We start from the raw sequence: 18,338 nt of genomic DNA, 5'->3' as shown, positions 1-18,338 counted from the left end.
TTTGTTTCATTTAATCGTGTTGTATGCTATTACTGAGTGATATGATAAGGCTCTATAAAATCATGACAATGCTGATGATTTTCTTGGTCTTTATACAGGCCTACGAGTATGACTGAGTATGACTGTAATCCTGCGCCCTATTTTATATTATTTTATTTTATTTGCAATTTTTAACTGTGTAGGGTCTAGTGTCTAGACACTTGACTAACTCTAAAAGTTGATGGCGGGCAGCTTGGTAGTAGGTCCATGCTGACACCGTTAATGGTCATATAATGGGCAATAAAAGTCATAGCCTTGGACAATGTTTACAATGTGTCTAGCCTACACCTGTCATGTTTATCACTCTCAATCATGTCAATGCTATATGTAGAGAGCAGCCTGTTTGAACCTCAATAAAGTAAAGGCATACCTTTTACATCTCTCTCAAACTAGCATTACTTTGTAAAGTGTGGCTTGAATGTAATGTAGTCTATGTAGATCTGGTCTAGTGGTATGAATAATAATAATATATTAATTTGTAAAGCACAATAATGTACCACTCTTATCTTCATACAGTCCTTCACCTAAATTTCTCCCACTTCCATGATCTAAACAGATTACTAGACTATACACTGGCCCCATTAACTCCTCATTTTATTGACCATTAATGACCAACCCAGAGAGTTAACTTCAAGGAACCACATTACAAGAACTATGACCCAAGTCACTGACACTGCACTCTCCATTGCCACTCCCCATAATACTATTCCATATAGCAACCCTAATAGACAGTTGACCATAGACCAATCATAAGCATGTTTAAGTCACCCATCCCTCATTGTTCTACTCTGCAAAAACACGACACTACATGTAGTATCAGGTGTAGATGAGAGAAATATTAATTTTTGTGTAATTTTATTTGAAATTCAGGTCACCATGGAGACGGCAGTGTCACCTTTGACGACACACAAGTGTGAAGAGTGTGGACTAGTGTTCTCCACAAAGTCCAATCTGACGAGGCATGTGAGGATACATGGAGACAAGGCACACCATTGCTCTACTTGTGGCAAAGAGTTCACGCTGAAGCAAAACCTGGACCGCCACACCAAGGTGCACGTGCATCCAAAGATCCCTCATTATAAGAGTGGTGAGGCTCTCCTCCAATGCACCAGTGCTGCCAAGGCTGTAAGCTCCACTGAGGACAAGACTGAAGTCGACCCAATCTGGCAGGATGTGTCGACAGCAGAAAAGGAGGCCAAGAGATTGGGAAAGGAGCTGTGGTGTGCCAACATCGTCCTGAGCTTTGGCAAATATGCAGGGCAGCACTTCAAGTGGCTGCTGGAGAACGACGTTGGATACGTCGTGTGGCTCCTTGACGAGTTTAAGGCCGCCGGAGAAAGCATACCGGTCCTGAGGTGGCAGAAGGAACGCCTGCTGGAGCTTGTGGAGGCATTCCCCAGCATCATGGTGCACATTCACAAACGTGAAAAGGTTAGTCACTAATTATACAATAGGAATTTCATAATTTATATATCTTTCAGTACACTTCTCCAATGATCAGTATTTTGTCATGTCATTTCATTTTGTTTTCATTTCAGGGAAAATGCTCATCAGATGTTTAATTATTGTAAACTTGAATAATTCATCAATTACATTATGCACTGTATCATGATTTCTGAATGTTAAATCTCCTGTTATCAATTAACTTTACAGAAACGCAAAGAAAAGCAACAGCTGCAAACAGATTACGTCGAAGATGCAGAGCTCTTGGCCCTTGCAGGTATGTTTGACATGAGCATAGCGTGTGTGTGTGTGTGTTTATGTAGGTGTGCGTTTACGTCTACACATTTGTAAAGGCTTGAATGTCGATCAATGGTTCATTATCAAGACTATGAAAATGTAAATTTTAACAAAATTGCAGTAAATGTCTACATTATGAATCTAGTGACTATATATGAATCTCATTATGAATAAAACTAAACAAATCCAAAATTGTTGCAAAGTCTAAAAACTGAAAGTGACTGTTCGAGATGAAAATGGATTAATTTTTCAGATTTGTCCTACCATGATAATTTTTTTTTTTAATTTTCAGAGAATGTTCTTCAGGAAGCACAAGTCCTGGTCGACACCTCGGTGACATCCGTTGACAGGCTTCTTTCGGAGGTGCCCTCTGCCACTGAGTCATTTCGTGATGCTGCTGATGTCATCGAGGGCTGGCAGAAGGCATGGGATAATATGTACCTGCCAAACTTGAAATGGCTGAAGTCCGATGGCCCTCACGGCATCTTCGAGGAGCCACAGAGGAACGTCTCGGGCAAGGGAACGCGCACTGTCCTGAAGAACAAGATGGAGTTTCATCCACCCCCTCTCCCTACATCCCTAAAAGGAACTCTGCCCTCCATGCCCCTGTTCTTTAGCACACATGTCTTTTTTTGGAGGCCTGTGGGGGTTATGGGTACCAAGATCCTGTGCCCAAACTCCAACTGCCCTGCCCCACCAGACAGCTTCTTAACGAGATCTGGCTACGGCCCGGTAGCTCGGCAGGTGTGTGGGCTTACCTGCGATTACACCCTGCTGACGGAACGACTTAAGTGCCACCACTGCCAAGGTAAAGAGGACAAGTCGCTCCAGTACAGATGGCATGCCACCAGCCCCAGCATCGTCATGCAGCTAGCTCCAGCCGTGCGCATGATGTGCCCAGCCATCCTCGTCGGGAAGCGAGCCGTTGACAGGAGCGTCGTCACTCTACTATCTGATCGCCTGAACTCCGTGTCGATGTCCAAGGTCCATCGCATGGTGCAGCAAGGCCATGATGAATGGTATGCTGGTCGAAGGGACCTGTATCAAACGCTGTTGATGGAGGCTCATACTGCAGGGTCAAGCTCATCATCACAGCGTGGAATCCTGCCCTACACCACACACCAGTATACACCTCCCATGCCGCCTTCTCCGATACCATCTGCCAGGACCCATCGCAGGGCGCACCTTTTGATGGAGATGGAGAAGATGTGTGCCTACCGGGAATCCATCCTCAGCACGACAGGGGTGATACTTTCAATCGACGGCACAAAGCAGGTATGTATTCATCTCATTATTGGTATTAATAAGTCAAGTCCTGATCAACTTTAATTATGCAACAATTCATTTTCTGTCTACAAAATACATACAGTTCATATAATGTCACTCATTTACAAACATCCATTATAATGTAAAGTGCAATTAAAAAGCAATGTTATACTAGTATGATGACTGTAATACAACTTTATCATTGGATTAATTAATTTTCTATTTTTTCTCCTTTTGTTTCCTGTGCAGGTTCTGAAAAAAATACATGGTGACGGTCAGGGTACCATGCAGTACCTCACCAGCATACTGAACGAGTGGGGCCAGTTTGTGACGACGGTTGTTGTGGCGTCTGAGTCGGAGAAGGCATACTCCAGGATGGCAAGGGGTGTGGTCGCCCGCTTCCGAAGGGCCAATGCTCCTCCTGTGGAAGTCCTGTATGCGGACAACAATTGTTGCAGGTATGTCAAAATAAAATTATGTGATTAAGAAAATAAAGTTAAATGTACTCTTTCGGTTTTTTCCACTCTATTCTGTTTCTTAGGTACTCATGCTCGGTGAGATGGTGATGAGAATCTCAGACAGAACACAACACATATAATCCATTTGATTGTTCATGATCGATGTTCACATCATTTAAAATCTTATTTATTCATTTATTTATTTGATCATTTCAGGGATGGCTGTACTTCGTGGTACGAGACCCTTTTTAAGGAGTGGGCCGACGATGGCATGGTCGTCAGACTGGATATCCGCCACTGGCTGCACAGATGGGATGCCGTGGTCATCAAACAGACGCACGCCAAGTACGGCATCTTCATTAGCGCCCTGGCAGGAGCCATCTTAGCCTACAACAGTGACGACATGAAGCTATTGATCTCTGCAATCAGACATGGTGACCACGATAAGTTCTCCTCTATATCTGATGCAGACATGCTGTCTTTCGTGAAGCCATACCAAGCTGCATCATATGTCCGACGTGTCACCAGGGGTGTTCAGGTGAGTTATTTGCAAGCTACTTGAATTAGAAATCATGAATTCATCAATTGTTTATTTGTAACCATTATTATTGCTTTTAATTTTTAACCAACGAAATAGAGATGTCAGGATTCCTGATTAAATACTTACTACAATTGACTACCCCCTCTTATTATTTGTTTGTTTTACTTTACAGGTATAAGTCAGGGACAAGATTTTTAAATTCAAAGCTTGATTTACTTATTTTGCTGTTTTTGTTTGTTCTTTCAGGAGAGTGCTGCTGCAGTCGAACACATTCTGAGTGAGTTAAAGGGACCTGCAGGTCTGGACATCGATGGCATTCCTCTATTCAAATCGATTGAAGCAGTAGATGCTCACTGGGCGACTGCTAGTAAGCATCTCAGTTGCATGCAGGTGAGACAATACTACTTAATATTATATTAACTAATGCAAAGTAATACAACACTTTATGATGGACCATGAATCATAGCCAAACATTGCCATTGATGTATTTTACTTGTACTTGTAAAATGATTTAATGTCGTTGTTCTTTGTTCCCTCCTCAGGATCCACCCAACATCCCCCTTTATGTGGCCATGAAGACGGTTACCCTGAACGGTGTGCAGCTGACCAAGTTCAGATGTCGGAGAGGTAGCAACGCGCTCGAGGGCCTCCACTCTCACCTGCTCCATGCCGTCCCATCACATCGTTGCGGTATCATGCCCTTTCAGGTGAATATTTAAGCATAATTACATCCTAAAACTTAACACTTAAATCAGTATCAATAATTTAAAGCTGAGTACGTGTCTGAGCTATATAAAAAAAAACTTTATCACATCAAACTTTGACGATTGTGTTTGTATGATACTTTATTTTCAGTATATACTCAGCAATACATTTATATTATAAGTAACATTATAAGTGACCTACATTTTAAGTAATATTTTTTTTCTTCTTTATTTTGCAGGTTTACCTCCTTTCCTTTGCTGTCCAGTGGAACAACAGGATGGAAAGGCTTAAAGTGGCGGAGCAGAAGGGCAAAATGACAACAACCACAGACCCACGCCAAATACAGCGCATGAATGACCACGCTGAGATCCTGTTTGGCAAGGATCATCTCTTTGAGCCGAACTTCATCGCCCCCATGCAGCCACCTACCAAAGCTGAAGAGGAGGAGCTCCTCGGCGTCGAGTACGCTTTCTCCCAGTCTACAAAGTCCTTTTCATCAAAGGCATATTACATGGAAAAGGGTGAGAAATACTTTCACATCCTCAATGCCCCATGTTTTAAAACAGTATTTACTCTGAGCCTGATATCCCCAATGTCTTGTTTTAATTGATTTGATGGTGATTTCATGTCATGTTCTATATCTGTTCTCCATACAGCTGAAGAGGAGGACCGAAATGAAGCAGAGGTAGATTCATGCTTGAATTCTTATGTTTTACCTTGATACCTTATTGTTTGTTTTTCTTTCTTTGATCTGTTTTTCCTACAGCCGAAGAGGAGCATAAGGCTGAAGACGAGGAAGAGGTTGACAAGAAGGATGAAGACGAAGGCATCGAAGACGATGCATCCAATGATGCTCCTGTAATTTCAGCATCTAGACACATGGATGCCGTCAGCGCTCAGCACACCGTCCTGACGAAGGAAGAGCAGGTCAGAGAGGAGATTAGCCCTGTTATGCAGGATGTCCTGACGACCAACCGCCATTTGCACTTGCCTGGTTTCGAGCAAGTTGAAGCCCTCGCCTTGCTTCTGGTCAAGTTGACAGAAGGGGAGCAGCATCTTATCCCAGCAGAGATAAGAGAGCAAATTTACAAGGCTGCAGGTGAGCTAGCAACCCATGATCGATCTGCTCGCAACTTTGTAAAAAAGTATGAGAGCAAGTGGGGCTATACTTTGTTCGGACGTTGCCTCGGGCCAGAGTCATCACAATCAAGCGCCGCCCAAAAGACCAAATTTGGGTGGATGAAGTTTGCACAGGCAGCCCAAATCACAGAGGAGTCAAGGCTTTTGTACCTGGTCATCCAGCTGCTCAAGAATCAGCCTTCTGTGTCGTGCTCGTCCCCAACCAAGACGGCCACCAACATCAGGACGAGGTACAAAAGGATGTGTGACAGGCTGTTCGATGACCCGGTCCTCTCCAAAGTAAATCTCCCCCTTCCAAACATCAATTCCAAGTCCATCACAAATTTCATTGGAAAGCAAGAGACCCGATCCAATTTCCTTGCTACCACCCAACCCAAAGTCCTCCGACATCGGAAAGTCCTTTCCTTTGATCCCCTCCCGGCACCTGTCGAGCTTCCGGAGATGTTGCCAAACCCAGGGTATGCCCAGGTCAAGTACAGTGTTGTACCTCATGAGTCTGGCAAGCGCCGGGGTGAGAAGAGGCACTCACTCGTCTATGAACCAGGGACTTCTTCATCTACAAGGCAAAGTACAGCACCTTGCACATCAACGGTGCCTACATCTCATGCTGGTGACGAACCAAAACCTAAGTTACCCAACATTGCCCCCAAGGTAGCAGGTATACCAATTCTTGTTGTTGTACCCTCACAACCCACAGCACGTTCGATTTCATTACCTTCCACAAGTGGTTCACCCTTACAGATAAAGCCTGCCCCCCGAAAAGTATCTCAGCCACCGAAAGGTATGCTCCCGAATCCATCCCATAAACCGTGTGCGGCTTGCAAAGTGCCAAAATGTGGAGGACTGAGAAAACGGTATACTCCATCAAAGCCAAAAACACTTGGGAGCAAGCAAAAAATATTCACCTTCTGCGGGAAAACAAACAGGTCAACAACTCCGGGCTTTGACAATGAGTATGAAAGTTACGAGGCTTTTAAAAGGGCTGTTGATGAAGAGTTGGAGAGAAGGAGGGGTGCATTTGAAAAATGAGTTTTTTACATGTTGGTTTTCAGGTAGAAGGTCCCATGCTTCTTTTTAGAATTGTTATCATACGTGATGACGTTACTAGATCATGCTGAATTATGACATGATTATAATACCTTGTATTTCAGGGATGTAGTCCTTGAACTTTGATTGACATGATTACTAATATCATTATGCCACCTTGTATTTCAGGTCCATTGTTTGAACTTCATTTTTATAGACATAATTCTAAATATAAAAATGTCACTTTTTAGGGATGTAGTATTGGACTGCTTTTTAATTAATTTGTCAAATCATTCATTTGTTGATGGACTATTGATCTATATCATATTTTAGACATACATGATGTTCATCAGTGTGATATAATTTACGTTTCAAAGTATAGAACATGATACTCATTCTGTATAGAAAATAGACAATAGGATAATGTTACTCATTTTTAACATGATATAGGAGTGACACAGCGTAAGCATCAGTACAGTATTGATACAACTCTTTATTCTTGCCATGGCTCTTTGTATTAATGACTTGTTATAAAATGCCATGATATGACTGTATTCATGCTATAGTTCATTTTAAGCACTGATTTATAATAAAGTGCCTTGATATGATACTGTATTCTTGCCATGGCTCTTTTTAGAAGTATATCTCTTTGACTTTACTGAGCTTGCATTCTTATTCCTGTACCATTGGTATAATTATCTTTTTAGCTCAATTATGTGACTCTGTATTCATGAAACATCATTTTTTTAAGCGTCACTTTCAAATGTCCGTAAACTAAACACTTGTGTGTTTCTGATCAGATCAATGATTTGCCATGATTGATGTGTCCAATATAAAGAACACACAACCTAATATTTACCTTGTATTTTTGTATTATATTTGTTTCCAATGTATGCGATTGATAGAGAGATTAAATTGAGATATAGAAAGAGAGATAGAGAGAAATGAAATATAGAAAGAGAGAAAGGAAGAAAAGGAGATAAAGAAAATAAAAGAAAGATGGAGAGAAGAAGCAAAACGGAGAGGAAAGAGTATGTATAAACAGATAGCTGAAAAGTTAGAAAGAGAGAGAGAAAGAAAGAAAAGGAAAGAAAAAGAACAAGAGAGAGAGAGAGAGAGAGAGGGGAAGGAAAGGAAAGATAGAGAGAAAGAAAGAAAAGGAAACATTGAGAGAAATGTAAAAAGACAGATAAAGAATGAGAAAAAAAGGGGAAATTGTTTTCATTTACAAAATATATATTTAAATAATAATAAAGGAAAGCAACAACACCACGGGAATAAAATTAGAACTTAAGTAAGTTTGGCTAAATTTGATTTGAAAAAGAATCAGTAAAAGGATGCATCAAAAGAGCAAATTTATTAATTAAATTATGTAAATGGGTGCATTGTTTCTTTATAAAGCGAGAGAGGAACCTGGTTTTTGTCTCAGTTGGTCAAATTAAGACTGTGCAAGCAACTTTTGGCCGCAATTGGCAGGCTTCGCCGCGGTAATCGAAGGGGACGTTGACCACGAAAAGGTCCTTGAGGGCGCTTTTCGACGTCCCGCGATCACTAGTGATCAAGTCGAGCAAAGGTCCTCCCAGGGGTCGTTCGCCATTCCCAAGGGGTCTCCCATCCTAGTACTGACCTGGCCCTATGCTGCTTGACTTCAGAGATCGGACGAGAACCGGTATGTTCAGCATGGTATGGTCGTAGACATTTGTTTCTTCATTGCTAACCTACAGTATATCATTGGAGATAAGTCAAATCTATTTTGACATTTTTGGTGGATGCCAACAAACACATCGTGATAGAAAATTATTACGAAAGCCAGGGGAGGATCCAGGAAGGGGCCCCAGGGCAACATCCGTGAGAAAAAAATACAGTTAAAACATTAATTTTACCCTTTTTTGGAGATAGGCCCCCACCCCTGGCGCTCAAGGGGGGGGGGGTGCAATTTTTCAAATTTTTGAGGGTCCCCCCCCCCAAAAAAAAAATAGTGCTCCTTACCCCCCCCCCCCCCCTCCCCCCTTGCTTATTTACCGGCTGGCTGTTTCGCTGCTTAATATTCTCTCACGAATGAGGCCCCCGCTTTGGCCCCCTCCCCTTCCGCCGACTGGATTCGACCCTGCACTGACACTTCTGACACTGGCAGGACACAAATTGGTGTAGGAAACCAGGGGGCGGAGCCCCAGGAAGCTCAGGGGTTTGGGCAATAAATTACGGTCAGATGAGCATATTTTGACACCTCATTATTTCGTCACAGAGGCAGGTCACTATTCTTTCTTTGTTTCTTTAGAGATTTGCCATTTTCCAACAAAGTATAATTTACTAAAGATCGAGGAAAAAATTATGTCATTTTAGCAACATTTTTAAATCACCGCGTTCAAATTATAGTGGGGGGCATCTACCTGATCTGCACCTTGTAGGCGGGGAAATCGCAATTGATCTCCGCTACCTTTCTTCTTTCTCTTTTTTTCCTTTCCATTTTTTTCCTTTTCCTTTCCCTTCCCCTCCTCTCTGTTTTAGGTTTGCTGGGGGAAGGCAAGGGCTTTCGGCCCCCGAACCACACATTGTTGGCGGGATTAATCGCAGCTGTTCTCCACTTCTTTTCACCACCCTTTTCTTTTCTTCTTCCTCTTTTTTGTTCCCTTTTAGCTTTCATCTTACCCTTTCCCTCCCCCCCCCCCCTTTTGTGGGGGGGGGGGGGTGGGGTAACAGCTGGGGGCAAGGCTCTTGTGGCCTCCCCCGATCTACTTCTTTTCCCCCCTTTACTTTTCTTCCTCTTCTTTCTTTCCCTTTCTCTCCTCTTTTCCTTCTTTTCCTTCTCTCTCTCTCTCTCTCTCTCTTTTTGCTGGGGGGGGGGGCAAGACCCGCTTGCCCCTCCTGGATCCGCGCCTGCCTTCCAGTACATTTAGGTACCATTTTCGTTTGAATCTATGCATGCTCTGTATAGGCTCTCTTAGGTATGATATGATGCACAATATATTAAAAACTAATCAAAAATATAGTTAACTTTGGTAATAAATTTTACTAAAGATGCGATTGTTCATCCACTTAATACCATTTAAGGCAAACCTGTAGACTGTGTCCAAGAAATATAGTTGCGAGGATTGTGGATTAATGATAAATTGAATTGGAATACTCATGTGAAAAATGTTTATGGGTTTTTTTTACAATTAGGGTACACACTTTGTCTCACTTGTGGTGAGGAAAAAAAATTCTTTTGATTATTCTGAATTTTTGTTTGTTTGTTGTATACATGTTACTGTAAAGTCTGTACAATTTTAGGGCTACAAGCTTTGTTTTCCAACCATGAAACATATCCATAATGAAAAGATTCACCTTGTGATATTATGCAGAACAAAAATATATATTGTTTCTTTGGGTGAATGTGAATGACATAGTTTGATGACTTGATGATATGAAATCAGAGTACAACTCAATTTTTTGAATGCAAAATGGTTTCATTCATGTAAAATTCAGTTTTGCATCTAATACCACAAAATGATGGACTGACAGCATGAAGTTACTGATTTTTAAAATGTCAGAGCAGTTTGACCCTTTATTCTGTACTGCACAGCTACACATGGTAAGGATGCTTTTGCATACCAACTTCCAGAATAAAAGGATAAACGGTTCTTGAGATATGTGGCGTCAAAAAATTATTCGGAGAGGACAATTTTTAATTCGGAGAGGACGTTATTTTTGGATTGCAGTTGGAACTGCCTGATACAAATATAATTCATTATTTTATGGCATTGATGAAACTTGATATAGCTTTAATCGGAGTATTTATTTCGTGCCAATTCGAAACGTACCAGTACAATCCATTCCGTTTCATTCCGTACCAGTATACTCCGTGAAAACTCTTTGCCTGACATAATGAAAAACTTATGACTAAAATCTCCTTGATGCTCTGGCAAAAAGGGGATTCTTGAACCTCAACACAGCCATGTCTAGGTAGACTTCTGGGTGTTTAATTTCAAGTGAATATCAATAGATGGCGCTATACTAGGCACCTTGCCTGAGGAAGTGCTATTACAAATATATGTTTATTCATGTAATGCAACAACAGTACAAGAAAAAAAATGACTTGGGTGATAACTTAATTTCAAGTGCAACTGTCACAACACCCTGTCTATCCAAACTATGTAATTGCAATTCATTTCATGAGATGTTAAGAACGACACAAATGGCAAGAGTACCCCTTGCCATTTCATAGTTTTGCAACTGGCCCATTTTGATATCATTTCATCTCTAAAAGGAGTGTATGATCTCTGTCTATCCAAACTATGTAATTGCAGATCATTTCATGAGATGTTAAGAACGACACAAATGCCAATGGTCCCGCTTGCCATTTCATAGTTTTGCAACTGGCCCATTTTTATATCATTTCATCTCTAGAAGGAGTGTATGATCTCTGTCTATCCAAACTATGTAATTGCAGATCATTTCATGCGATGTTAAGAACGACACAAATGCCAATGGTCCCCCCTTGCCATTTCATAGTTTTGCAACTGGCCCATTTTGATATCTTTTCATCTCTAGAAGGAGTGTATGATCTCTGTCTATCCAAACTATTTAATTGCAGATCATTTCATGAGATGTTAAGAACGACACAAATGCCAATGTTCCCCCCCCCCCCTCCCACCCTTGCCACTTCAGGGTTTTGCAACTTTTTTGATATCTTTCATCTCTAGAAGGAGTGTATGATCTCTGTGTGGCTGCAGCGAGGTCGTTAACAAATCAAAGTCTAAACAAAGGCTTCTACGGGAATTCATAGCTTTAATCGGAGTATTCATTTCGTTCCGATTCGTTCCGTACCAGTACATTCCTTTCCGTTTCATTCCGTACCAGTATATTCCGAGAAAACTCTTTGCCTGACATAATGACAAACTTATGACTGAAATCTCCTTGATGCTCTGGCAAAAGGGGGATTCTTGTACCTCAACACAACCATGTCTAGGTAGCCTTCTGGGTGTTTAATTTCAAGTGAATATCAATAGATGGCGCTATACTAGGCACCTTACCTGAGGAAGTGCTATTAAAAACATATGTGTATTCATGTCATGGAACAACAGTACAATAAAAAAAAATGACTTGGGTGATAACTTAATTTCAAGTGCAACTGTCACAACTCTCTGTCTATCCAAACTATGTAATTGCAGATCATTTCATGAGATGTTAACAACGACACAAATGCCAATGGTCCCCCCCCCCCCCCCCCCTTGCCACTTCAGGGTTTTGCAACTTTTTTGATATCTTTCATCTCTAGAAGGAGTGTATGATCTCTGTGTGGCTGCAGCGAGGTCGTTAACAAATCAAAGTCTAAACAAAGGCTTCTACGGGAATTCATAGCTTTAATCGGAGTATTCATTTCGTTCCGATTCGTTCCGTACCAGTACATTCCTTTCCGTTTCATTCCGTACCAGTATATTCCGTGAAAACTCTTTGCCTGACATAATGACAAACTTATGACTGAAATCTCCTTGATGCTCTGGCAAAAAGGGGATTCTTGTACCTCAACACAACCATGTCTAGGTAGCCTTCTGGGTGTTTAATTTCAAGTGAATATCAATAGATGGCGCTATACTAGGCACCTTACCTGAGGAAGTGCTATTAAAAACATATGTGTATTCATGTCATGCATCAATAGTACAAGAAACAAATGACTTGGGTGATAACTTAATTTCAAGTGCAACTGTCACAACACTCTGTCGATCTAACTTATGTAATTGCAGATCATTTCATGAGATGTTAAGAACGACACAAATGCCAATGGTCCCCCCTTGCCATTTTATAGTTTTGCAACTGGCCCATTTTGACATCTTTTCATCTCTAGAAGGAGTGTATGATCTCTGTCTATCCAAACTATGTAATTACAGATCATGTCATGAGATGTTAAGAAGGACACAAATGGCAAGGGTCCCCCTTGCCATTTCATAGTTTTGCAACTGGCCCATTTTGATATCATTTCATCTCTAGAAGGGGTGTATGATGTCTGTCTATCCAAACTATGTAATTGCAGATCATGTCATGAGATGTTAAAAACCACACAAATGGCAAGGGTCCCCCCTTGCCATTTCATAGTTTTGCAACTGGCCCATTTTGATATCATTTCATCTCTAGAAGGAGTGTAAGATCTCTGTATATCCAAACTATGTAATTGCAGACCATTTCATGCGATGTTAAGAACGACACAAATGCCAATGGTCCCGCTTGCCATTTCATAGTTTTGCAACTGGCCCATTTTTATATCATTTCATCTCTAGAAGGAGTGTATGATCTCTGTCTATCCAAACTATGTAATTGCAGATCATTTCATGCGATGTTAAGAACGACACAAATGCCAATGGTCCCCCCTTGCCATTTCATAGTTTTGCAACTGGCCCATTTTCATATCTTTTCATCTCTAGAAGGAGTGTATGATCTCTGTCTATCCAAACTATTTAATTGCAGATCATTTCATGAGATGTTAAGAACGACACAAATGCCAATGGTCCCCCCCCCCCCCACCCTTGCCACTTCAGGGTTTTGCAACTTTTTTGATATCTTTCATCTCTAGAAGGAGTGTATGATCTCTGTGTGGCTGCAGCGAGGTCGTTAACAAATCAAAGTCTAAACAAAGGCTTCTACGGGAATTCATAGCTTTCATCGGAGTATTCATTTCGTTCCGATTCGTTCCGTACCAGTACATTCCTTTCCGTTTCATTCCGTACCAGTATATTCCGTGAAAACTCTTTGCCTGACATAATGACAAACTTATGACTGAAATCTCCTTGATGCTCTGGCAAAAAGGGGATTCTTGTACCTCAACACAACCATGTCTAGGTAGCCTTCTGGGTGTTTAATTTCAAGTGAATATCAATAGATGGCGCTATACTAGGCACCTTACCTGAGGAAGTGCTATTAAAAACATATGTGTATTCATGTCATGCATCAATAGTACAAGAAACAAATGACTTGGGTGATAACTTAATTTCAAGTGTAACTGTCACAACACTCTGTCTATCTAACCTATGTAATTGCAGATCATTTCATGAGATGTTAAGAACGACACAAATGGCAAGGGTCCCCCCTTGCCATTTCATAGTTTTGCAACTGGCCCATTTTGATATCTTTTCATCTCTAGAAGGAGTGTATGATCTCTGTCTATCCAAACTATTTAATTGCAGATCATTTCATGAGATGTTAAGAACGACACAAATGCCAATGGTCCCCCCCCCCCACCCTTGCCACTTCAGGGTTTTGCAACTTTTTTGATATCTTTCATCTCTAGAAGGAGTGTATGATCTCTGTGTGGCTGCAGCGAGGTCGTTAACAAATCAAAGTCTAAACAAAGGCTTCTACGGGAATTCATAGCTTTAATCGGAGTATTCATTTCGTTCCGATTCGTTCCGTACCAGTACATTCCTTTCCGTTTCATTCCGTACCAGTATATTCCGAGAAAACTCTTTGCCTGACATAATGACAAACTTATGACTGAAATCTCCTTGATGCTCTGGCAAAAGGGGGATTCTTGTACCTCAACACAACCATGTCTAGGTAGCCTTCTGGGTGTTTAATTTCAAGTGAATATCAATAGATGGCGCTATACTAGGCACCTTACCTGAGGAAGTGCTATTAAAAACATATGTGTATTCATGTCATGGAACAACAGTACAATAAAACAAAATGACTTGGGTGATAACTTAATTTCAAGTGCAACTGTCACAACTCTCTGTCTATCCAAACTATGTAATTGCAGATCATTTCATGAGATGTTAACAACGACACAAATGCCAATGGTCCCCCCCCCCCCCCCCTTGCCACTTCAGGGTTTTGCAACTTTTTTGATATCTTTCATCTCTAGAAGGAGTGTATGATCTCTGTGTGGCTGCAGCGAGGTCGTTAACAAATCAAAGTCTAAACAAAGGCTTCTACGGGAATTCATAGCTTTAATCGGAGTATTCATTTCGTTCCGATTCGTTCCGTACCAGTACATTCCTTTCCGTTTCATTCCGTACCAGTATATTCCGTGAAAACTCTTTGCCTGACATAATGACAAACTTATGACTGAAATCTCCTTGATGCTCTGGCAAAAATGGGATTCTTGTACCTCAACACAACCATGTCTAGGTAGCCTTCTGGGTGTTTAATTTCAAGTGAATATCAATAGATGGCGCTATACTAGGCACCTTACCTGAGGAAGTGCTATTAAAAACATATGTGTATTCATGTCATGCATCAATAGTACAAGAAACAAATGACTTGGGTGATAACTTAATTTCAAGTGCAACTGTCACAACACTCTGTCTATCTAACCTATGTAATTGCAGATCATTTCATGAGATGTTAAGAACGACACAAATGCCAATGGTCCCCCCTTGCCATTTTATAGTTTTGCAACTGGCCCATTTTGACATCTTTTCATCTCTAGAAGGAGTGTATGATCTCTGTCTATCCAAACTATGTAATTACAGATCATGTCATGAGATGTTAAGAAGGACACAAATGGCAAGGGTCCCCCTTGCCATTTCATAGTTTTGCAACTGGCCCATTTTGATATCATTTCATCTCTAGAAGGGGTGTATGATGTCTGTCTATCCAAACTATGTAATTGCAGATCATGTCATGAGATGTTAAAAACCACACAAATGGCAAGGGTCCCCCCTTGCCATTTCATAGTTTTGCAACTGGCCCATTTTGATATCATTTCATCTCTAGAAGGAGTGTAAGATCTCTGTATATCCAAACTATGTAATTGCAGACCATTTCATGCGATGTTAAGAACGACACAAATGCCAATGGTCCCGCTTGCCATTTCATAGTTTTGCAACTGGCCCATTTTTATATCATTTCATCTCTAGAAGGAGTGTATGATCTCTGTCTATCCAAACTATGTAATTGCAGATCATTTCATGCGATGTTAAGAACGACACAAATGCCAATGGTCCCCCCTTGCCATTTCATAGTTTTGCAACTGGCCCATTTTCATATCTTTTCATCTCTAGAAGGAGTGTATGATCTCTGTCTATCCAAACTATTTAATTGCAGATCATTTCATGAGATGTTAAGAACGACACAAATGCCAATGGTCCCCCCCCCCCCACCCTTGCCACTTCAGGGTTTTGCAACTTTTTTGATATCTTTCATCTCTAGAAGGAGTGTATGATCTCTGTGTGGCTGCAGCGAGGTCGTTAACAAATCAAAGTCTAAACAAAGGCTTCTACGGGAATTCATAGCTTTCATCGGAGTATTCATTTCGTTCCGATTCGTTCCGTACCAGTACATTCCTTTCCGTTTCATTCCGTACCAGTATATTCCGTGAAAACTCTTTGCCTGACATAATGACAAACTTATGACTGAAATCTCCTTGATGCTCTGGCAAAAAGGGGATTCTTGTACCTCAACACAACCATGTCTAGGTAGCCTTCTGGGTGTTTAATTTCAAGTGAATATCAATAGATGGCGCTATACTAGGCACCTTACCTGAGGAAGTGCTATTAAAAACATATGTGTATTCATGTCATGCATCAATAGTACAAGAAACAAATGACTTGGGTGATAACTTAATTTCAAGTGTAACTGTCACAACACTCTGTCTATCTAACCTATGTAATTGCAGATCATTTCATGAGATGTTAAGAACGACACAAATGGCAAGGGTCCCCCCTTGCCATTTCATAGTTTTGCAACTGGCCCATTTTGATATCTTTTCATCTCTAGAAGGAGTGTATGATCTCTGTCTATCCAAACTATTTAATTGCAGATCATTTCATGAGATGTTAAGAACGACACAAATGCCAATGGCCCCCCCCCCCCACCCTTGCCACTTCAGGGTTTTGCAACTTTTTTGATATCTTTCATCTCTAGAAGGAGTGTATGATCTCTGTGTGGCTGCAGCGAGGTCGTTAACAAATCAAAGTCTAAACAAAGGCTTCTACGGGAATTCATAGCTTTAATCGGAGTATTCATTTCGTTCCGATTCGTTCCGTACCAGTACATTCCTTTCCGTTTCATTCCGTACCAGTATATTCCGAGAAAACTCTTTGCCTGACATAATGACAAACTTATGACTGAAATCTCCTTGATGCTCTGGCAAAAGGGGGATTCTTGTACCTCAACACAACCATGTCTAGGTAGCCTTCTGGGTGTTTAATTTCAAGTGAATATCAATAGATGGCGCTATACTAGGCACCTTACCTGAGGAAGTGCTATTAAAAACATATGTGTATTCATGTCATGGAACAACAGTACAATAAAAAAAAATGACTTGGGTGATAACTTAATTTCAAGTGCAACTGTCACAACTCTCTGTCTATCCAAACTATGTAATTGCAGATCATTTCATGAGATGTTAACAACGACACAAATGCCAATGGTCCCCCCCCCCCCTTGCCACTTCGTAGTTTTGCAACTGGCCCATTTTGATATCATTTCATCTCTAGAAGGAGTGTAAGATCTCTGTATATCCAAACTATGTAATTGCAGACCATTTCATGCGATGTTAAGAACGACACAAATGCCAAGGGTCCCCCTTGCCAGATCATTTCATGAGATGTTAAGAACGACACAAATAGCAAGGGTCCCCCTTGCCATTTCATAGTTTTGCAACTGGCCCATTTTGATATCATTTCATCTCTAGAAGGAGTGTAAGATCTCTGTATTTCCAAACTATGTAATTGCAGATCATTTCATGAGATGTTAAGAACGACACAAATGCCAATGGTGCCCCCCCCCCCTTGCCACTTCAGGGTTTTGCAACTTTTTTGATATCTTTCATCTCTAGAAGGAGTGTATGATCTCTGTGTGGCTGCAGCGAGGTCGTTAACAAATCAAAGTCTAAACAAAGGCTTCTACGGGAATTCATAGCTTTAATCGGAGTATTCATTTCGTTCCGATTCGTTCCGTACCAGTACATTCCTTTCCGTTTCATTCCGTACCAGTATATTCCGTGAAAACTCTTTGCCTAACATAATGACAAACTTATGACTGAAATCTCCTTGATGCTCTGGCAAAAAGGGGATTCTTGTACCTCAACACAACCATGTCTAGGTAGCCTTCTGGGTGTTTAATTTCAAGTGAATATCAATAGATGGCGCTATACTAGGCACCTTACCTGAGGAAGTGCTATTAAAAACATATGTGTATTCATGTCATGCATCAATAGTACAAGAAACAAATGACTTGGGTGATAACTTAATTTCAAGTGCAACTGTCACAACACTCTGTCTATCTAACCTATGTAATTGCAGATCATTTCATGAGATGTTAAGAACGACACAAATGGCAAGGGTCCCCCTTGCCATTTCATAGTTTTTGCAACTGGCCCATTTTGATATCATTTCATCTCTAGAAGGGGTGTATGATGTCTGTCTATCCAAACTATGTAATTGCAGATCATGTCATGAGATGTTAAAAACCACACAAATGGCAAGGGTCCCCCCCCCCCTTGCCAT

At 41.0% G+C, this 18,338-nt stretch overlaps 2 protein-coding genes across 2 annotated transcripts; both read left to right on the top strand.

Annotated features, from left to right (window-relative positions):
* Positions 1-112: 112 nt before the first annotated feature.
* Positions 113-1,836, top strand: LOC115921800 (zinc finger protein 197-like). The gene is made up of 2 exons (XM_030980019.1): positions 113-1,470; positions 1,693-1,836. Exons 1-2 carry the CDS (start codon positions 916-918, stop codon positions 1,831-1,833), a joined length of 696 nt encoding a protein of 231 aa, XP_030835879.1. The 5' UTR covers positions 113-915; the 3' UTR covers positions 1,834-1,836.
* A 1,932-nt stretch (positions 1,837-3,768) lies between these two features.
* LOC115921619 lies at positions 3,769-8,561 on the top strand. The gene is made up of 6 exons (XM_030979235.1): positions 3,769-4,041; positions 4,291-4,434; positions 4,587-4,751; positions 4,988-5,270; positions 5,516-6,547; positions 8,392-8,561. The coding sequence occupies exons 1-6, from the start codon at positions 3,775-3,777 to the stop codon at positions 8,559-8,561; spliced, it is 2,061 nt and encodes a 686-aa protein (XP_030835095.1). The 5' UTR covers positions 3,769-3,774.
* Positions 8,562-18,338: the final 9,777 nt, after the last annotated feature.

Source organism: Strongylocentrotus purpuratus, unplaced genomic scaffold, assembly GCF_000002235.5.
Source record: "Strongylocentrotus purpuratus isolate Spur 01 unplaced genomic scaffold, Spur_5.0 spur5_scaffold_10, whole genome shotgun sequence".
In the NCBI taxonomy this organism is placed as follows: domain Eukaryota; kingdom Metazoa; phylum Echinodermata; class Echinoidea; order Camarodonta; family Strongylocentrotidae; genus Strongylocentrotus; species Strongylocentrotus purpuratus.
Note: the sequence above shows the minus strand (reverse complement) of the source record. Positions and strands in the feature narration are given on the sequence as shown.

Excerpts from the sequence above, each read along its gene's own strand:
- LOC115921800 (XM_030980019.1), top strand. The coding sequence starts at position 916 with ATGGAGACGGCAGTGTCACCTTTGACGACACACAAGTGTGAAGAGTGT. Across the intron at positions 1,471-1,692 it reads ACATTCACAAACGTGAAAAG|AAACGCAAAGAAAAGCAACA; the intron begins GTTAGTCACTAA and ends TTAACTTTACAG.
- LOC115921619 (XM_030979235.1), top strand. The coding sequence starts at position 3,775 with ATGGTCGTCAGACTGGATATCCGCCACTGGCTGCACAGATGGGATGCC. Across the intron at positions 4,042-4,290 it reads GTGTCACCAGGGGTGTTCAG|GAGAGTGCTGCTGCAGTCGA; the intron begins GTGAGTTATTTG and ends TTGTTCTTTCAG. Across the intron at positions 6,548-8,391 it reads CATTGCCCCCAAGGTAGCAG|GCTTCGCCGCGGTAATCGAA; the intron begins GTATACCAATTC and ends CGCAATTGGCAG.